The sequence below is a fragment of the Mustela erminea genome, chromosome 9 (assembly GCF_009829155.1).
Source record: "Mustela erminea isolate mMusErm1 chromosome 9, mMusErm1.Pri, whole genome shotgun sequence".
NCBI classification, from domain to species: Eukaryota; Metazoa; Chordata; class Mammalia; order Carnivora; family Mustelidae; genus Mustela; species Mustela erminea.
Genome location: NC_045622.1, coordinates 68627073 through 68646975, shown reverse-complemented (window position 1 = coordinate 68646975; position 19903 = coordinate 68627073). Strand labels below are relative to the sequence as shown.

At 51.9% G+C, this 19903-nt stretch overlaps 1 protein-coding gene across 1 annotated transcript in view; it reads right to left on the bottom strand.

Moving 5' to 3' along the window:
• SPON1 (spondin 1) overlaps nt 1-19903 on the bottom strand; it is a 256283-nt gene that overhangs the window by 11158 nt on the left and 225222 nt on the right. The window contains exons 7-11 of the mRNA XM_032359337.1: nt 17863-17927; nt 4360-4561; nt 3275-3415; nt 2548-2623; nt 1490-1672 (exon numbers count right to left, since the gene is read on the bottom strand). Of these exons, the coding sequence (XP_032215228.1) occupies nt 1490-1672; nt 2548-2623; nt 3275-3415; nt 4360-4561; nt 17863-17927 (667 nt within the window). The remainder of the gene's footprint in view (nt 1-1489; nt 1673-2547; nt 2624-3274; nt 3416-4359; nt 4562-17862; nt 17928-19903) is intronic.

Sequence of the window (19903 nt, the reverse complement as noted above, 5' to 3'; positions counted from 1 at the left end):
AAGGCAGAATATGGTCCTCATCTACCTGAGTACGTACTAACAGGTATACCTTGCTCTGAAAAAGCTCCATTCCTCCTGATTTCAAAACTTACTACAAAGCTATAGAAATCAAAACCAGGTGGTGTTGGTATAAGAACAGACATACAGGCCAATGGACTAGAATAGAGAGCGAGGCTAGAAACAAAGTCTCTTGTCAATGGGCAAATGATTTGACAAGGGTGCCAAGACCATTCAGCAGAGAAAGGACAGTCTCTTCAACAGAGGATATTGGGAAATTTGGATCTCCACTGATTTAAGAATGAGGTTAGACTCTTACCTAAAATCAAAAATTACCTTGAAATGGACCAAAGACCTAAACAGAACTAATACCAAAAAGCTATTAGGAGAAAACACAGGGAAAAACCTTCATGACATTAAGTTTAGCAACAATTTCTTGGACAGGACACTCAAGGCACAGGCAACCAAAGAAAGAGCCAAACCAGATTTCAGGAAAATTTAAAACTTGTACAAAAGGACAGTCAAGAGGGAACAGATAACCTAAAGAAGGAGAGAACATATTTGCAAATCCTGAATCTGCTAAGGGACTAATACCCAGAATACATGGAGATAGAAGGGTTTGCTCCCCACCGAAGGGCCTTACCAAAGGCAGGAACGGCAATAGACCACTGTGGGAGTATTTAAGACCATCCCCGGGAAGGGCCAGAGGGTGAATGACCTGCGGTGGGAGAAGCTTCCTTCAATTATCCTCGGCTTGGAAGTGGTTTTCTTCCTGCCATGAACCAGCCCCAATTCTGCCTCCCTTCCTGTTGCCTCAAGGCACCTCTGAGACAGTTAAGATCCAAGTCCTGTGAGAGACTAGATCTGTCCAGGTGGGGAGCGGGGCCGTGACCTGGGAAGCAGGCGGCTGACCTCAGCTCGGTGCCATTCTGAAGCTTGAGCCATCACCACAGCAGTGGTCCGAGCTCCTAGCTCAGGTCTGATTTTTGAGCAGTAGCAGACAGAATTCTTGCAATGAGCCCAGTGGTCCTGACAAAAGAAGTAGGTGCTCTCACTCAGGTGGGAGGGAGACATGGAGGTCCATGAATGACACAGAATCAGGGCGATGGATTCAATGGTGGCCAACTTGTTCCCGGTTCCTTCAGAAGACACTGGAGTGAAGGGGAAGCAGGCGGCGCTTCATAGTTCTAGATTTGTCATACGACGTTTGCTAGCTCTTTAGTGACCGGTAGGTCACTGATTCCATGCTGGGAGGGAGTTGTTGGATAATATCAAGAATTCTTCTGATGTTCTAAGACACAGAGGTTTTTAGAGCCCCCGAGACATTGTTGGAGCTGGGGGGTCTTCCCTAGTGGTCCCCACTGGCCATGGCAGGCAGGTTCCGGGTGCCCTCCTAGGGACACTGATCAGGTACAAGGGGCCGGCAGAGGCAGGTAGCCCCTCCCTTCCTCTGGCTCTGCCGCCACTGTCATCCCCGGGACTGCACGCTTACCTTCATCACTGCAGCCAGGGCCCATGCAGGGCTGGAAGTCCTGGGTGTCCGGGCAGGGGACACTGAGGTCCAGCTGCGCCTTCAGCATGCGCTGCCGCATCCTCTTGCCTTTGTCGCAGGTGGAGGAGCTGCAGGCGGACCACGGGGACCAGTTGGAGTAGATGCAGGTTTCAGGGGTGTCATCTGGAACGAATGAATACATGACAGGTTTTCCCCTGGGAACCTGTGGACACCGGGGCTGGCCCTCTTCCCCACACAAGCTCATGCCGGGTAAGGAGATCTCTGCCACCTGACTGGCCTTAGCAAACCTGGGTACTCACTGTTGGGGTAGAAGCTGCTACTTGCCTTGAAGAATTCTATTTTAATCATTGCAATAATATCTAAACAACAGGGAAGACGTCTTACTGTCCCTTCCCCTCAATACGTGAAGGGCTTTTCATTTCTAGTCCTTTCTTCCCAATGACCCTGTAACAGGGGTCACCTCAGGGCAGCCCGCATTCCCTGACCACGTACGACACGCCAACAGCATTCTAGAACCTTCCATGTTTCATCCCATTGGATTCTTATAGCCACTCTCAACAAGGCAGGTTCGGTGATCATCCCCATTTTACAGGGAGGACAATGTGGTGGGATGGAAGCTTCTTGTTCAAGGCCCCAGAAAGAGCCCTGGTTGTGTGACTCTAGATCCCATAAGGAAACAGGCTCCACCCTCAGCTCTGCCCCTCCCCCAAGGGTAGGATCCCTTTCCTCACTGGGGAAGTGGATGCGTCCACACCAGGCACACAGGCCGGTGTGTGACAAAGCCGAGCATGCTGGAGATACCATGTCGCCCCTCCAAAGGCGCGATGCCTGTGGACACATACTCCCATATCCCACTTACACCAACTCCCTTCTACCTGTGCCCAGTCCTGGCCTTATTTTGGATGATCTTCCATGCAGAAGTCCTCAAAGATGGAATTAACAGGTCAAAGGACCAGATGTTTTTGTAGCTTTTAACACCTGTTCAGAAAACTGCTTTCCTAAAAGGTACTGTCAGTTTAGGAAGGACAACTACATACCTTCATCTTTCTCTTCTGGAGCCAAATCTGCTACAATATCATCGACATTATCAGGTACAATGTTGCATTGTTCCCCCTGCGAAAGAAGGGCTCACATTAAAGAATGGCATGTGTCCGGGAAGGAGGGGGTCATAAAATTGGATGCCCGCCCGATGTACAAATCCCAGGCCACAGTGGAGTTCTGAGTCAACTTTTAGCATCGGACTGAAAGAGAAATGGCAAGAAAGCCACAGCTTCCCCCTTCCTGACCCATGGCAGGTATTAGTAATTAACTGTGGAACTCACAATAAAACCTAATTGTCTGGATCGAATCATTCAGTTGAGAACGACCTTACCCTTAGGTTTATTTTGCTCATTTATACCTTGTGAATAATTCACATGCTTAGAAACCTTGGGAGGGGTGCCTGGGTGGTTCAGTGGGTTAAAGCCACTGCCTTCGGCTCCGGTTATGATCCCAGGGTCCTGGGATTGAGCCCCACATCGGGCTCTCTGCTCAACAGGGAGCCTGCTTCCTTCCCCCTCTCTCTGCCTACTTGTGATCTCTGTCTGTTAAATAAATAAATAAAATCTTCAAAACAAAAACAAAAACAAAAAAACCTTGGGAGGTCCCGGAGTTCTAAAGTCTGGAATATGCAAGGGACCCCACGATTCTTGAGCAGAAAGGGATACAGTCTGCTTAAACTCCTGGTGGGAAGGGTCTGTACCAGGGTGCGCTCTATGCCATTACCTTCCGGGCGATTCTCTCGATGACAACTCTGGCCACTTGAGTGATGGACCCACCCTCTGGATCGTAAAAAGGACTCTGAGGATGGTCCAGACTGGTCAGGGGCCGGATTTTCTCCTGGGGAATTGTGGGCTTGTTGGGTGACTGTGGGGGAAGGGGGGTGGAACACAGAAACAGAGTTTGGGAAACAAAGGAGTTAAAAACCACAAAAGCAATTGGATTGTAATACGATCAGAACAAAAGCTGTGATGGAGATTTCACAACAGGTGTAACCCCTATGGCTGTTGATGCAATTCTATCCCCACTATGCACTGTGCAAGGAAATCGGTGACCTGTGCTTTCAGATCTCCCAGGTACACAAGATTCCATCCTGATGAAGAAAAGGTTTCAGAGAGGTCATCCCAGCCAGAAGACAGTTGACCCAGGCTGGCCTGAATCCAAAGCTCTTTCTACTAGACCAGGCATTAGCAAATGAATCCACAGAGCATCAGATGGTAAACATTTCAAGACTCTGTGGGCCCTCCTGGGTCGGCTACCACGACTCCACTCAGCTGTTGTAGTGAGAAAGCAGCCCCCGACAACATGTAATTGGGGTGGCTGGGTTTGAATTTACGACTCAGGTGGTATCCTGATTTGGCCCACAAACTATAGCTTATCAGTGTCCCTTCTAGATGGTCCTGTCACTGGTTTTCTAAGGGCTTCACATGTCCAAGTAGTTGGCGTGCTGACCACAGCTGAAGAATTTTAACATTCAGGACAGAATCCAAACTCCTTAACCTGGCTGGCTATCGGGAGACCTCCAGAATCTGGCCTAGTCTAATGTATGGACATCAACTTCGGTTCCCCATTGTCATCCCTTCTCTTGCCCTGTGCTTACCTAGGAACTGCTCTCTGACCCCTCCCCTGGTCTCATGGCCAGCTGTGTGGGTCACACTGGATGGGATACGTGAGGGTGAGCCGATGCCGGCCCGCCCGACCGCCCTGGGTGTTCGTCTACATCCTTTATGTCAAGGCCCCCACAGCACAGGGCCGGACGAAGAGGAAGCAGCTGGGAAGGGTCGCCCGTCACCACCGCAGAGCTCACCCACCTCATAGGTCACCCCGCTGTCAGTGCCCGCGTCCCAGGGGATCAGGTCCTGCACCACCTTCTGGACCCAGCCGCACTCCTTAGTGCACAGATCCTCCGCAGACAGGCCCACGTTCCAGTCGGGGCTGGGGCCCATCATGGTCAGGAAGGACATCAAGTGGCGTGTCCTGTCCACAGAGAACTCGGCCGAGGGTGCAGCTCTCCTGGAAACCAAACACATTACATCAGGGGCTCTGGGGGCGCACCCCCCTGAGGGATGTCCGGCCAGGCCATGGCTAAGGGAGGAGAAGATGGAAAGAAGGTGGATTCTCAGTCTTCCAATCTCTGGCTTTGACCACGACTGGTTGACACCCTGTACTGTCCTGAGACCCTCCGCTGGCACAGGTGGAGACAATCACTTGCTCCCACCCCATCCGGTTCCGGTACGCTCGGAGCACTTGCTGTTCTGTAGATGCTGCTTGTTCAGCTGTTTGCTGTTCATTCTCACCAGGTGGGAGCCCTGGGAAAGCACGGCTCTTGTCGGACTTACCCAGGGCTTGGTTTCCAGTGCCTACAGCGGTGCCTGGCGCAGAGCAGGTGCTCAGTCCAAGTGTCTGAATAAATGGGTGAGCAACAATCTTGTGTTATTGTAACTGAACTTGAGCTCATCCGCCTGATGCCCAGCAAAGACAACCACACAGACACGAGGTAGGCAGTTGGGGGAAGGTTCAAGAGGCCTCCAGACAGGGAGATGGGAGGGCAAGCCTCAAATCCACCTCCCTGAGGAGGAAATTCAGGGAACTCTGAAGGCAAATGAGAAATTTCTGGGTTCAAAAGTTGCAGCCGAGTTTCCTAATCTGCAGCTGCGATCAGTCCCCTTACCCCTTTGGTTAAGGGTTCCAGTCCCCACCGTCCTTTGATCATTCCTCAGTCTTGAGGGAATGGGGACGACTTTCCGGTTAACTCTCCAGGTACTTGCTGCTGTGCTGGGGTGAGGACCAGAGTTAGAGGGATGGAAACTTTCTGCCCACCTTTAGAAAGATTCTTCAGTTCCAGGTAGAAACCTGGCATTCTGCAGGACCGAGATGTGTGTACTTTGGTTACAAGCGCTCAGACTCTGTTCTCCCGAGAGCCTCTGGGGAGATTGGTTGAAACCAGGCTGCTTGTACACCCCTGTTTCCTCAGACCGGCTCTCCTGACCCAGACAATCAGGTCTTCCTGGGGGTGACTGTGCCACACGGTGCTCCATTCCGGGTCCTCCTTGTGGGCAGGCTGCAGGGAACCCGTGGGTTCCCCTAACTTGAGCGTGAGGAACGCATGGCTTCCTTCCCTCCAGGCTCACTGCCGAGTGGATCGTCAAGAGCATTCCACAAGGTCCTGGGCAAGGGGACTGGAGCTGGCCCTCCACATGCTCGCTCTGCAGGTCCTAGGGGACCCCACGTCTCTGGAATTCCTGCGGCGTAAGGGTGCATCTCTGCGGGCACATCCGCCTGCTGGCAGTGAACCTGTCCACTCAGTGTGCCTGCTCATATTCAGCTGCCTAATGGGAGCCCCGCCCACAACTCCTAAGTCACAAGAGTGTAACTGTGTAACATAGAGGCTTAAATCACGCCCACTCGGGGGCGGGAGACACTCCTACCAAGAACAGAGAAGCCAACACACCTTTTTCCCAAGTGAGTTTCCTAGCATATCTCTACCACAGTCCTTTTCTGGTTTTCCAGCCTGTTGGGGGCTCCAGGAAGCATGTGTTGCCATCGACTGCCCAAGGCGTGGGGCACACCTGTGTGGCTTTGAGCACGGACGCTGCTGGGTGGTCATCTCACAGTCGTCTGAATTGTTAGAAGCAAACCAAACCTTGGAAGGATTTTGCTTGGAAGGGTTTTGACAACTTCTGAGGACTTCTGGGAAGGGCGAGGGAAAGCTTCAGCCCAAATGGTAAAGGTCGCTGTAAATATTGGCAAGTCTTGAAAACTACCTGTTGTTTTTGGCCTCACGGTAAACTACCTGCCAGGCTTCTCCAGGTTCACAGCCTTAAACTTTACAAGACGTTTGACAAAGTCTTAAGGTGTTGGTTTCCTCCCCGTTTTGGACAAATTTTGCAATGGAGAGAAGATGAACTTACGACTTTCAATAAACACAGGCAGAATAAAAGTTTTGTATTTAACGCTTTTAATTCTAAACACAAGTCCATTTTAATTAAACTAGCAACCTTAAGTTAGTTTTAATACTGAATATTTTCCAAGATCATGTGAAAAAAATGCTTGGGTTAGTTTCTGTCTTTGCATTTTAGAATGTCCAATTCTAATAAGCCCTTACTTTTTAACTGGCTAAATAGAACTCTCGTATAGATTAATCTTAGCAACACCATGCAGACTTTCAGAAACTAGCTCCACTTAGGACACATATGAACACACACAAATACATAAACAAAATGCAAACAGGATCTTAAAGGCCCAATTCTCAAATCTTTTTTATGACACAAATCTAACTGCAAGGCGGTACAATGTATGGGTCCATTGGTTGGTCATTTTTCTTGAGACTCTAATGAATATTGTGGCCAAGCAGTGTTGAAAAAAAAAAAAAAAAAAGAAAGATTGCCTCATTTTGGAGAATAGAGCCCAACAAGCTGCATATGGCGATCAAACAGTCACTTCCCCATTTTTCACTTAGAACGTGGCTCGTGTTATTCAAAGATCCCAAAAGCTGCCCCAACAAACAAACCAAATGAGGCCTAGAGTATGGCCTCCAAGTCTTTTCCACCACAAAATTCTAGGCTTCACTGATTAAACCAGATGGCTTCCTACTTTCTAGCACCTCCCTAAAAGTCAGAGCATCACTGGCCGAACCCATGCGGTCATTAGTCACCCTTGTCTTAAGAAAAGGAAGCGAAGAGAAGCAACATCCTCTAATCGGAGGCAGCTGAGTGAGAGGAAGAAAGTGAAGAAAGCCAAACCAACAAGGAGGAAGGAGTAAGCTTCTGTCCCACTGCACAGGACATACCCGCCAAAGCCCTTTGTCCAAACCAGACCCCAAGCTGCCGAAGGTCAGTGGGGCCCCGAGGACAGGCCCCAGGACAAAGGGCCGAGGCAACCGCCCTGAGCGTCAGCAGGCTCCCATCACCAGTGTGGGGGTCAACGAACCAGGGACAAAAATCTCCTGCCGGCTCGCCACATTGGTATGCAAACCCAAGGTCATCTGTCCAGTGCTCAGCAAGGACCACGGGTCCAGACACAGGTAAGGATTTATGCGACAGGCAGCCAAACGAGGAGACTGGAGGCCAGACCTCAGATCTACTTCCTCCAAGGAGCAGAGTCCGGGAAATTTAAAAGCAACAGAAAAAGGTCTGGGTAAAAAGAGCTGCAGCTGAAGCTTCCTGGTCCCATTAACCCTCGGCCAGCGGCATGGTGAGCCCAGCTCTGTTGGATGTGAGGCGAACTTTACAAATAACAACGGCTCACCAGTGCCCCAAGCCCCTTCTCAGACATTCTCACTGGATCCTCAGAACAGACCCGAGAGAAGAGTGATTGACACCAACTGATGGATGAGGAAACCCAGGCTCAGGGGGTTGTTTCTGTAAGGGGCCCAACATCACAAAGTTAAATGGCGGATGGAGACTGTGACCCAAGACAGTATTAGCTCAAGATAGTAGCTTTTCATTATCCGTTCCAAATTCCTTCTCCCTGCCCCCTTTTCACTCCGTTGTGCCCTCCGAGGGGGTGTCTCTGAGGCTTGCTGCCTCCACTGTCCTCCCGGGGCTGCCTCCAGCAAGGCCCTGCCCTGGCCCCAGAGCTCCCCCAGGGACTCCCATGCTTCCCGGGCCCCATCCTCCAGGTGGTGAGCAGGGACCCAGCGAGAGCAGCACAGACCTTTGCCTGACACCCCCCAAGCCACAAGAGGGGATTGTCTTCAACCTCTATCTCAAGCTGCTAAGAAGAGCTCTTACTTGTGGCCGGGGGCTGGGTGAGATCGGAAGTGGCGGCCCCCTCAGGGGGCTGGGGAAGAAAGTGTTTACTCACTCAGCACACACTTGGTGCTGGACCCGAGTTATTCTGTGCCCCTCCCCCACCACCCATGACAATCCCGTGGGGTTAGAATTATGATCCCGTTTTGTAGAGAAGAAAGCAAGCGTATAAAGGTTAATGGACCTAGAGACCAGCTGGTCGGGGCTGAGGTGTAGAGGCAGCCCCGCCTGACTCCACACCCCCAGGCTGCTAATCGTGGGGAATCCTTGGCTGGGGCCCAGCTCGTCTGTTCCGTCCAGCTGGCAGCCGGTGCACCTCGGCGGCTCGGGAGTCCCTGTGTGCCTCTCTGGAGACCAGCTGCTTCTGGCTGCCCTCACCTGTCCCCCGAAGCAATGACCCCACACCTGCTCAGGCCTCGCAGAACTGCACCCCTTGGGCTCTGGCAGGCCGGAGGGGGTCAAACAACGAGCAGAGAGGGACGGAAGCCTTGGGTGTGCGTCCTGGCACGCTACATCTTATAGCTGCGTATCCTTGGGCAAATGACTGAAGCATTCTGTGCCTCAGTGTCCCAGTCTGTGAAATGGGGACCTCCCTAGGGCTACGCCAAAGGCTTAGTGTGTGTCATGAGAGAACTTGCATGCAGGACTTAGCCCAGTGCCTGGCCCTTGAGCTATAAGAACTCTATTGAGGGGAGCAGTATAGGGTCATACAGGGCTCAGGAAAAAGAGGGAAGGAGAGGGAGGCCTTCCGGAAACTACTTTACCTCGTAGCCCGCTGCCAGGCTGGGTTCTGGCACATGAGCGCTGGAAGAGCCTGAGCCCCGGCTTTGGGGTCCGCAGCTCAGCAAGGCTCAGTGTCACCTTTGTCTCCAGTCTTCTGCCTCCCCCAACCTGCCCGGTGCCCTGGCCAGGCTAGCCGCAGTGTGGGTCCCACAGGCACTGGCGCTGCTGGGGACGCCTGTCTTCAGGGGTGCACACGGAGTGGTCCCCGGGCAAATTACCGAGTCCTGCCCCAGGTTTACCGCATCAGAGACTCTGGGGGTGGGACCCAGCCTTCCAGATCAACAACCCCTCCAGCTGCTCCGGATGCATCTCAGGCTTGAGAACCATCGCTCTGCTCATTTTGCAAGCCGTGGATCGTGAGCCACCTCATCCTGGAGCCCCTCTGATGCCTCTGGCCGGGGCCAGCTGTGCCCGGGGTCTGTGTTTCCACACACTCTGAAAGTCTCTGCAGCTGTACCCCAATGACTGCCATTGCTCTGTCACCATGTAGTCATCCCCGTGCAGATGGGGAGCTCCCCGAGGCCAGGAATCCCTGGTCCCCCAGTCCCCCGGTGCCCCGAGGGCCGGCTGGACAGGGCAGTGTGGGAGGACCCGAGTTCCAGGACCACCACCACCGGCTCTAGGTCTTGGCAGGAGGTCACTCACTGCCTTCAGGTCTGGCCCCACCTGCAGGGATGCTGTGAAGCTCCAAGGGGATGCTTTTTCCTGGAGCTAATGTCCCACACCTACATCTTCTGCTGTGTAGACAGGCACAAATTAGGGGCTTTCATCTTCTCTTCCCAGGTGTGCGTTTACTGGCTCCTCATGAGTGGTTTTCACAGCTTTTTTAAGGACCTAAGGACCTTCTATGAGAAGGGTGGTCTGGGTCGCTGCGGGGCTGCTCACCCAGCAGCTAACAGGACGTGGGTCAGGGCCCACCTTCTTGTCCATGCGAAGCAAAGAGCGTGGACATCTCCACGGGATGTTGAAGACCCCAGCCCTTCTTGGCTTGGCCCCCTGGGGGTCCAGCAGTGCCATGGCTGTGGCCGGTGGACTTCCTCTTCCACTGCCATAGAGACCAACCCCTCCACCCGTTCCCTTCCCCTCTCCCTGGGCAGGTGGCTTTGAGTCAGGTTAGTCCCTTGTATCCTGTAAACCGTGAGTGACCCTATTCACCACGACAACCTAAGGGGCAAAGACATCCATTGGTGGGGAAACAGAACCAAGCCAGATCCCACACGCCGTCCTGATACTCGGCTCAGCTGGTAGAAGTGACCATCTGAGAACCTCCTGGGTTCACAAGGGACCATGCAAACTGTTCTCTGCAGGTGCATTTGGGCCAACTCTGAGGTCTCCAGACCTTGGTGAGTTTTAAAAAAAAGGAAATTTGGGGCAACCAACCTCTGCACAAAATGCCTGACCTGAGGTTGGGTAATAGGGCAAATCTGAATCTGTAAGGACGTGAGAGCAGTTTTAGCAATTTTCTTGCATCTTCAGGTATGCTCTGCTCCTTTTTCTTCCCCTTGACTGGGAAATTTGTCCCCTGACCCCCAGCTCATATAATACATCCTGGAGGAAGCATTTCCTGACCTCTCCTCAAATCCTTTAGGAGCCCTGGTGCACTTTCCCAAGAGCGTGCCGAGCTCACTCTTTGCTTGGAGTTTCTTGTTTAATTTCCATCTTGCCCATTAGGTTCCAATAGAGTAGAGATCATTTTTGTCTTGCGTATTATAGCCATATCCCAGAGCTGGCTCAGAACTTGGCATGCAGTGGGATCTCCTCAAATATTTGTTTTCAGTAAATTACTTAATTTACGAAATGAATATGGAACTCGTGTACTTCCTTTGACCTTCAGATTTAATTTAAAAATCACCTCAAAGTATTCATTACTTCTACAATAAAAATGCTATTTAAAATGATGAAATGGATAAAAATATATGTGAGTTTTCTTTGGGAAATGTGAGGTATGACTGGAGTTCTTTAATTTGTCCAAACTATAATAAAAATTCACATTCCTGCTTGCTTATATGTGATGTTTCCCCCTATATGACATTTTGTTAATTTAGTTTTATTTTCCTATTATGACTTTCCTATTATGACTTAAATTAAAAAAAAAAGATTTTAATTATTTGAGAGAGAGTGAGTGTGAGAGAAAGAGCACAAGCAGGGCGAGGGTGAGGGAGAACAGATTTCCCACTGCACAGAGAGCCTGACGTGAGGCTCCATCCCAGGACCCTGGGATCATGACCTGAGTCCAAGGCAGACGCTTAACAGACTGAGCCACGCAGGCACCCCTGGGATTTAAATTTTTATCGATTTTCTAGCAAAGAGAGTTTATCTGGGCATACCATATAACAGTATATTATAAATCATGATAATTGATGTCATATTCAGGACAAGAAAGAAATAGAAATGAGTGGCAGAGACCGGAGATCCCAGAAACTTTAGATAAGGTGTTACACAAAACAGACTTCTCACATTAGAGGTTAAAGGAAAGACAGTGCAACAGAGGGGTTGGGCTTACTTAACTGCAGTTAAAAAATATGGATTCCCATCTGGTCTCATACACAAAAGAAAGAAAGAAAGAAAGAAGAAAGAAAGAAAGAGAGAAAGAATCAAGCGCTAAGTAGAAAGCAATCAAATTATAGGAAAAAAGTCAAGTTAACCGATCCGTTGGAGAAATGTTAATTTTTTCAGCTTTGAAACAATAAAGCAATCACAAAAGTAACTAATTGAAGTGTATACACCAACTAAAGACATCTGTGTAATGAAACAACAGTGCTGAATTAGAAAGAAAAATGGCACGTTGGCCAAAACGTCTCCACGCGGTGTGACTGACAAATGTGACTATCTGTAGTAGACAAAGAGGGAATCCACATCTGCAAGAAAAATGCCACCCTCTCAGCAGATAAGGGAAAGCTACCAACAGACAGTCCGCACCACGAAAACGGGAAAGGAAGAGCAAACGAAGACATGAGGAAGTGTCTCGCCTTCTTCCATTCAGACAGGCAGCGTGGGGTGCAGGGAAGAACAGAGGGTATTGGAAGAGGCCCTGGATCTGAATCGGGATTCAGCCCCTTGCTATCTGTGGGCCACGGGCTTTTTACCCCAGCATGCTTTGCAGTTATTAGGGCAGCAAAATGGAAGCCTCAGCACACCCACCCGAGGGCTCTGCATGAGCAAACTGCTTCTCATCGTGACCCGCACAGCACAGACTTGGCATATGTTGATTTTTCTACTCATTCAGCTTTTCCAAACAAAACTTTTCAAAAACACCATAAGAGAAAAGAAGCAGCAAGGGACTGTTATGCTCCTTTAAGGAATTATTGTCTCTTCTGAAATTTCAGAACCGAACTGGGGTGAGTCGAGTCACTAGTGAGACTCAAGTCGCTGGTAATTCGGGTCCCTCATAGGCTGAGTTCTGTGTCCTCCGTATTTCAAAGAATCCCCAAGAAAGAGCTTTTGAAGTTGCAGAAACTCCACGGAACCACTAGAGGACGCCAGAGCCACGCGTGAGGCTGAAGCGCACACCGCCCCCTCCCACCCCATTCCCGTTTGTGGGTGGAGGCAGGTTTGAGTGAGGTTTCCTGCCTCCGAAAGCTGCTGGTAACCTGGAGGCATGTAGGACTCCGGTCCTTCTGGCCCGTTCTCCCTGCAGCCGGCTCCTCCAGTCCTCCGCCTGCCTTCTCTGCAATCCTGAGACCTGGGCAAGGTCTCTGCATCCACAGACCTGGGCAAGGGCTCCCGGAGGAGGCAGGACCCTGCAACTTTCAGCCCCCATCCGACAGAGAGAAAGAGAGAGAGAGAGAGAGAGAGAGAGAGAGAGATGCCTCTGTCCTTGCAAGGAGAGCCCTGGCTTTGGGTGATTTGCGGGACACCGACCCTCCAGAGGCAGGATTTCTGGGGAGGCTGACCTGTCCCTGGTCCACCCTCCCCTCAGCTGTCGGGAACCCATGGACGGTTGTCTTATCAAACATTAATTAAACAGACAGAGTGGCTGGGAATCACGAAAGGCCCTGCAGTCCCTTACAAGATTCATTATGAGAATAAAAAATTATTTTTAAAAAAGTTCCAGTAATTCCTAGGATCCAGAGGAAGCTGGAGGAACTGGGTGGTGGAAATTCAGAATCGATTTGCGGGAAACCTGGTCATTTTCTGCTCAGGCGCCAGAGGAATTAGTGAAGGATGTGGGTTTTGCTCAGCATCTGTCTTTTCTGTCTCTACCTGCGCTCGGGGCTGACAAGGCACAGCTTGATTTATTGAGCTAAACAAGTCAGCAGCTAATTTGTTCGTTCATGGCTGTTCTTTGAGAAGTGGTCCTGGGGAAAAAGATGAAGATCATTGAAAAGCAAGTCAGTTTCCCAGGGCAGGACCTCACAAAGTAGGTCACCCCGGCTTTCCACTGGCCCAAGGGAGGCTAGAATCCCATTAACCTCGATCCTGTGGGCTCAGTGAGGGGGCGTGGGGCAGAGCTGGTACTGCAAAACAAAACTTGGCTGCTGCGGAGGCTTCCTAATTTGACTTCCTAATGCGATTTGGAAGAGGGAAGGGGAGACTCGGGTATGGGTAAAGCAAAGGAAAATTCCTTGCTCTTAACAAGCTGGTAGCACTAGGCAGAGGGAGTTTGGGTGTTTGGGAGGTCTGATGTTTGCCATTGATTAATTCTGTTCCACGGGGGTCTCAGGAAGTCTGGGGGGATGGGGAAGGGTGGAAAAGTGTCCCCAAGTATTTTGTGTCTTTTTTTCCCCCCAACTTTTCAGAAAGTCTCTCTCATCTTGAAAAAGAAGGCAGAAAACAAATCAACTGCATTGACTCTTTCGTCTCCTGAGAGCTGCCGCTTGCTCGGTGTCTCTCCATTCCCAGCCAACTGCAGGGAAGCCTCGTCTGTACACACGGACTCCGTAAACTCCCTTTCGGTTCACAGTCCACCCTGCTCGGGGCCTCCCGCCGTCGCTCAGCCGGAAGGATTCTCAATAAGATCACTGCTTTTCTTCACGTGGATCCACCCCACCAGCATTTTGCAGCCCCTGTCCTACTTGACCTCTCTGCCGCACTGGGCACAGCTTTCTTCCCTTGGCTCCCCAGATACTCAGCTTCCTTCCCCCATCGGTTTGCTACTGATTTTCTGTTTCCTTCCTTCGCAGGCGTTAAATGTTGTTGCTCCTTGGGATTTAGCCTTAAACCTTTGACTTCTTCTCAGGCTCTCTCCCATCCGTGACCTTGGCGTTGATTGTCTTCTACTCCTTGATGCCTTCTACTCCTTGATGGCTCCCGATTTTCATATGTCAGTGCAAGAGTTCTCCCCGAGCTTCAGAGCTTTGTAGTTAACCGTCGGCACCTCCGATGGGATCACGTGGAGGCATCTCTCACAGAGCACACCCAGAACTGAGCTCAGGGTCCTTCCCACTGAACTTCGTGTACTCTTCTAAACCTTGTAACAGGCCCTGCCAACTTACTGACCTAGATCTCTCTGCCTCTTTCACCCTCCTTAGGCAACCCATCACTGCAGCCGGTGGGGCTCCGCTCCTACGCATCTCTGAGATCTCTGTACCCCTCCCTACTCCCCTCCCCCGCACCATCCTTGTCAAGGTCCCTGAATTAGCAAATTCTCCTCACTGGTCTCACTTCCTCTGTTCTTAACCTTTTCATATTGGAGCCAGAGTGTTGTTACTGTTCTGATTTTTTTTCTATGCACATCTGATCGTGTTGCTTAAAACCTGCTTAAAACCCTTCAATGATTTCCCATTACTCTTCATGTAAAAATAAACATCCCTAATGTTGCAGATGGCTTGGCACCCCACCAAGTTCACCTGTGATCTCTGGACCTAGTTACACCACAGCAATTTAGTACCTCAAGTATGCCGATCCCTCCTCAGGGTCTTGACACATGATGATCTCTCCAGACTTTCTAGAATGTTCTCTAGCTTTGCTTCTTTACCTAGTCAACTCCTAGTGATTTCTTAACTCTTAGCTCAATTGCCATGCCTTAAGGAAGTTTTCTCTGACCTTCAGGCTGGGTCAGGGTCCCCTTCACACACCCTCATGGCACTCTGTATCCTTACATTGCACACACATCACGTTTGTCATCATCTGGTTAATGTCTCTCCCTCACCAGACTGCGAGTGCGGGAGAAACTCTGCTGTATTCCTTAGCACTTTTGAAGTACTTCCCTTTAGAGGCCCACCACAAATGTTTGTTGAGGCCGTAAAATGTTTTGGTCAGCCCCGACGAAGGACACGAGGTAAGTGAAAGTCAAGTGTCTGTTTTGTTTTGGGGCAGGAGTCAGAGTGTGTGGTTGTGGTCACCATGTTCATCTCATTCTGGCCCGAGTGTGACTGACACATATATTGTATGTCTCGATTGATTGAAAAATGGACACTGAGTGAGCTGTCACTTAATTGGAGGGACTCTGTTAGAAGTGAAGGTCACAGGTGGCGGAGGCAGCTGATGGCTGGAATGCTAGCTCCTCTGCTGGTAGAGATGCACACTGAGGCTGCACCTGCCACGGAGCCTCGGTCTTGTCTGTGAAGTGAGGCTCAAAATCCCTACCTCGTCGGGTATGTATGAGGATGAAGTGGGACAAGGAACATAAGTGCCCAGCAGGGTTCCTGGCACATAGTAGGTGTTCAAGACAAAAAGATCAGTTCTCGGCTTTCTTCTTTTTCTCTCTTCCCTCTTTCCTCTCTCCTTCTGGAAGCACCTTGTTTTGTCATTGATGCCTTCCTAAACCCAGGCTCCTTAAGGGAAAACTGGACTCAGGGTCCCTTAGTGGCGTCAATATCGCCATCCACAAACTCTGGCCCAGATGGCCCCAACTCCTTCCTGGCTTCGAGCCCCTGCCTGCTTTGAGGGCTAGAGGGGAGGACTCCCGCACATACAGCTTATGGGGGCTGGGAGCAGCTGAGGAGAGCCTGAGCAAACAGGATTCATGGTTGGACTTTTCTTTCTGATTGATTATAGTTACGTGAGGAGGCTCAGGGCCTCTGTGAATTCACAGCCGTGCTTTTGATGGGACAGGCCAGGGACAGACCACCTACCATGGGAGAGCTGGGGTGGCAGGGCCTGCCTCTGTGGCTTCTCCTTTCAGGGAAAGGCACTTCCAGGGCTTGGCAGGTTTTCAGCCATTCTGGGCCCAGTTTCCTCCGAGGAGATCGCAGTAAGCTAGACCAGGCCTCCACGCAGCTAGCCCTAGGTCAGCTGTCCAAGTGTGGGCCTCAGAGCTGCCCAGATCTGGGCCTCTCCAGGGCGAGAAGCATCCTTCCAGACTCTGCCCTGTGACGCCTCCTGAACAAGGCCTTCGTGACCTCTCCCCAAGCCTCGGCTGGCTTGCGCCCCATCTCTGGTCTTCTGGAGCCACTGAGAGCTTCATCTTAATATTTATCCTCTTGGCTACCATGATGAGGTCATAGTCTATCTAGTCCATATATGTGGTCCCACCTGAACGTGTGCAAAGGGCAGCTGTGGAATGGTAGCACTCTGCTTTTTGTCCATCTCCCCCCACCCCATGCCCCCGCTGGGCATGCCACAGGGCGGGACTGGTATAGGGCTGGCACATTGTGGGGAACGAACCGCCGATTGGCTGAATGGTTAAAGAGGTGGCCACCAGGTGCCTGGTATGGCACGATTCCTGCTCCCGGCGGGTGCCGCCGTTCCTGCTACCTCACCCCTTCCTATCATTCCGAGTTTGCTGCTGAGCAGAATCAGCATTGCCGGTGTTGTCGCTGTCTCCGTCGATACCACCATTAGCGGATACAGACTACTCCAGAGACTGGCTGGCCGAGCCAGGCTTTGCAAACCATTTTACGGGGCTGGCGGGAACTCTGCTCCCAGCCTGGCATCCTCAGGGGATGGGAGAAACCAGAGCCCGCCCAAGGAACTGGATGGGACTCAGCGAGCCCGAGCGAGTGTGGTGTAGGGAGGAACGAGACCTGAGCCCTGAGGAAAAGGAGGCAAGGGCTGGGGTGTATTTGGCCCCCAGTGGCCTCCCAAAGGGATGCTGGGGACTAAGAGAGGTCATGGCGGGATTCTGAGGAGAGCAGGACACAATCGGATTTGGATTCTTAGAAGATCACTCCAGTGACAGTAATGGAAGAGGGAAGAGTTGAAGCGGTCCAGGTGAGAAAACATGGCGGTCGGAACTCAGAGTGGGAGAAGGGCCAGGGGAGACTCATGTGTGTGATACGAAGAAGGCAGGATCCATCACTTCGTGATGGGATCCATTTTGGATATGAGGAGTTTGAGGTCCATGTACACGCTCTAGAGAGAGGTGTCCAAGAAACCGATGGACGGTTGATCTGTCTACTTACCTATGTGCATGTCTGCCTAGTTACCTACAAAGCTACTCTGGGGAGTAGTCCTGGGGAGGGCCATGAGCACACCCTCGGTCACTAAAGTGCAAGGGAGGATGAAATCTTCAAGAGACAGAGTAGACAGAACAGAGATGGGGACTGAGAAGGGAACCTGGGGTAAATCTGGCTTTCCGTGAGGGGGCCCTGGCCTCGGGTGAGTACCCTGTGTACAAAGGCAGGTTCGGCCTGAGCCAGGAGCATAAGCGGACACAGAATGGTTAATCGTTGTGTCTGGTTCTGTGGTGGTAGAGCCGTGGGGGGAAACGGAGACCAAGCCTGTGTTCCTGAGGGGACAGGGGCTGGTGTGGAGCCCACACATGGGCAGTGAGCCTCACACGCTCGTGTGCCCGAGAAGCGCTGCTGACCTCGCCAGCAGGCGGTGGCCAGGGGCTGGCGGCTCCGAGTGCGAGGTTAGGCCAGGGCTGGCCATGGCTGGGGTCTGCTTGCTACTTACACGTTGAGAGGCTGCCAGGCCGGCCACTGCGCTTTGGCTTTGATGACAGTGAGGACCTCATCACTCTGCAAAAAAAGGACCAGAGATACTCAGTGAGGAGAGCTGGGTACCTGGGCCAAGAGAGGTTTGACTTGGTGACAGTGTCCACTCCCTTACCTGCTGCTGAGGCTCCCCCTTCCCGGGAAGCCATCCCCCCTCCCCCCCCAGGAAAGCCCTGCAGCCTCGGCCATCCCAGGGGGTGGGGGTGGTGCACACACATGGGCCCCCTGAGCCCCACTTTGTTTTCCAGCTCCGTCCACCCCTCCCCCACAGTAGCCAGAGCTCTGACCTGGACTTAGCTCCGGATGGCCAGATTTCTACGTGGCCAGCCTGGAGCGCAGGTCCTGTGCTCTGCAGTCAGGCACTGGCTACACGAGGAGCTGCAGTGTAGCCAACACCGGCTCTGGAGGCCTGGCCCTTCCTGGGGCCTCTCCTGCTGCTGAGACCTGCACGCGTGACCGGACTCCCTTGGACAAGGAGGTCAGAACAGAGTCTGGGGCCAACTCCCTCTCCCCGCTCATGCCCCTCATATTATTCTGCTCTATTTTGTTCTGGATAGCGTATGGCATGGGCGCTTAAAATGATTTTTTTTGAGGAAGAATTTGATAATTAACATTTTGAAGGAAAGCATTAAGGCATCAATGAGGGGCAAAAATCTAGCTTAAACTTTACAGTTTGGGTTTTTATTTTCAATTACACATCGGGGCACAGGAATAGCATAAACCTTTTCAAGGCTGAAGACTTCCACAGGCCCAGATGTGGCTTTGGCTAGGGACCTTTCCTGGAGGGGATTCAGCTGGTCCTGGATCTCCCCTTCCCCTGGTGGGGCCCAGCAGTGCTCAGACACCACCGTCCACTATGTCCAGAAAAACCTGAAATGTCACCAGCTGAGGAAGCAAGAACTTTGTTGCCGACCAAACAGGTCCCTGAGTTCCAGGCTGTGGGCGGGGGGCAGAGGCTTGCTAGGCTGGCTCAGAGCTCTGCCCTTGTCCTTAGAGCCATATCTGGCATAAGTGCCTCGAACATACTTAGGGTGAACTGGTGAACTTCTCATTGGTGGGGACCATGCCCAGAAAATCCCACAGCCCTAAGGAAACTGGAAGGAGGTCGGAGGTGTCCCCAGGCTCAGGTGCAAAGATTATGAAAAGCCTTCTGGGCCCGGAGCGCCTCACCTGCAGCCCATGGTGGGGTGGGCCTTTAAGAGGATGGGAGCTCAGCCAGATCCAGCTTGGCTCGGGCACCCACAGAGGGTTTTGGGAACAAGCTGGCAGAGGCAAAGGCCTCTTCGTGAGCTCAGGCTTCCCTGACAGTTCCCTCTTTTGGTCAGGGGAAGAATCTTTGGATGCAAAGACACCCCCACAATCACGTGGTTGCAAGGAGAGCATTTCTCGGTCCCAACTGCGTGGTTTACACGGCTCGTGGGAGACTGGCTCATTGGTTGGGAACACATCCCTCACTCATCTCTTTTCTTTGTTTTTTTAAAGATTTTATTTATTTATTTGACAGAGAGAGAGAGAGCGAGCGAGCGCGTGATCACAAGTAGGCAGAGAGACAGGCAGAGGGGGAGAGGGGAAGCAGGTTTCCCGCTGAGCAGAGAGCCCGATGAGGGGCTCCATCCCTGGACCCTGAGATCATGACCTGAGCCGAAGGCAGAGGCTTAACCCACTGAGCCACCCAGGTGCCCCTCCCTCACTCATTTCTAATAAATATCTGGGGAAGGGCTGAGAGACGGTCCGGCATGACGTCACGTGTGAGACACAAGGCAGGCGAGGGGTATCCCGTGACCTGATTCCCTGTATCATCTCATCCGTCCCGTGGCCCATGCTGAGCCCTGCCTCTGACCCCAGAAGCCTGCTCCTCCTCCAGCGTGCCTCCATTTCCCCATCTCCCGCCCCTCCCAGAGTTCAGGCTCCAAGTCGAAGCTCAAGCTCACGGTCTGCAAAGTCCTGTGAGCCCTTCCACAGCCTCCACACTTTCTTCCTCCTCCCCCGCCCCAGTACAC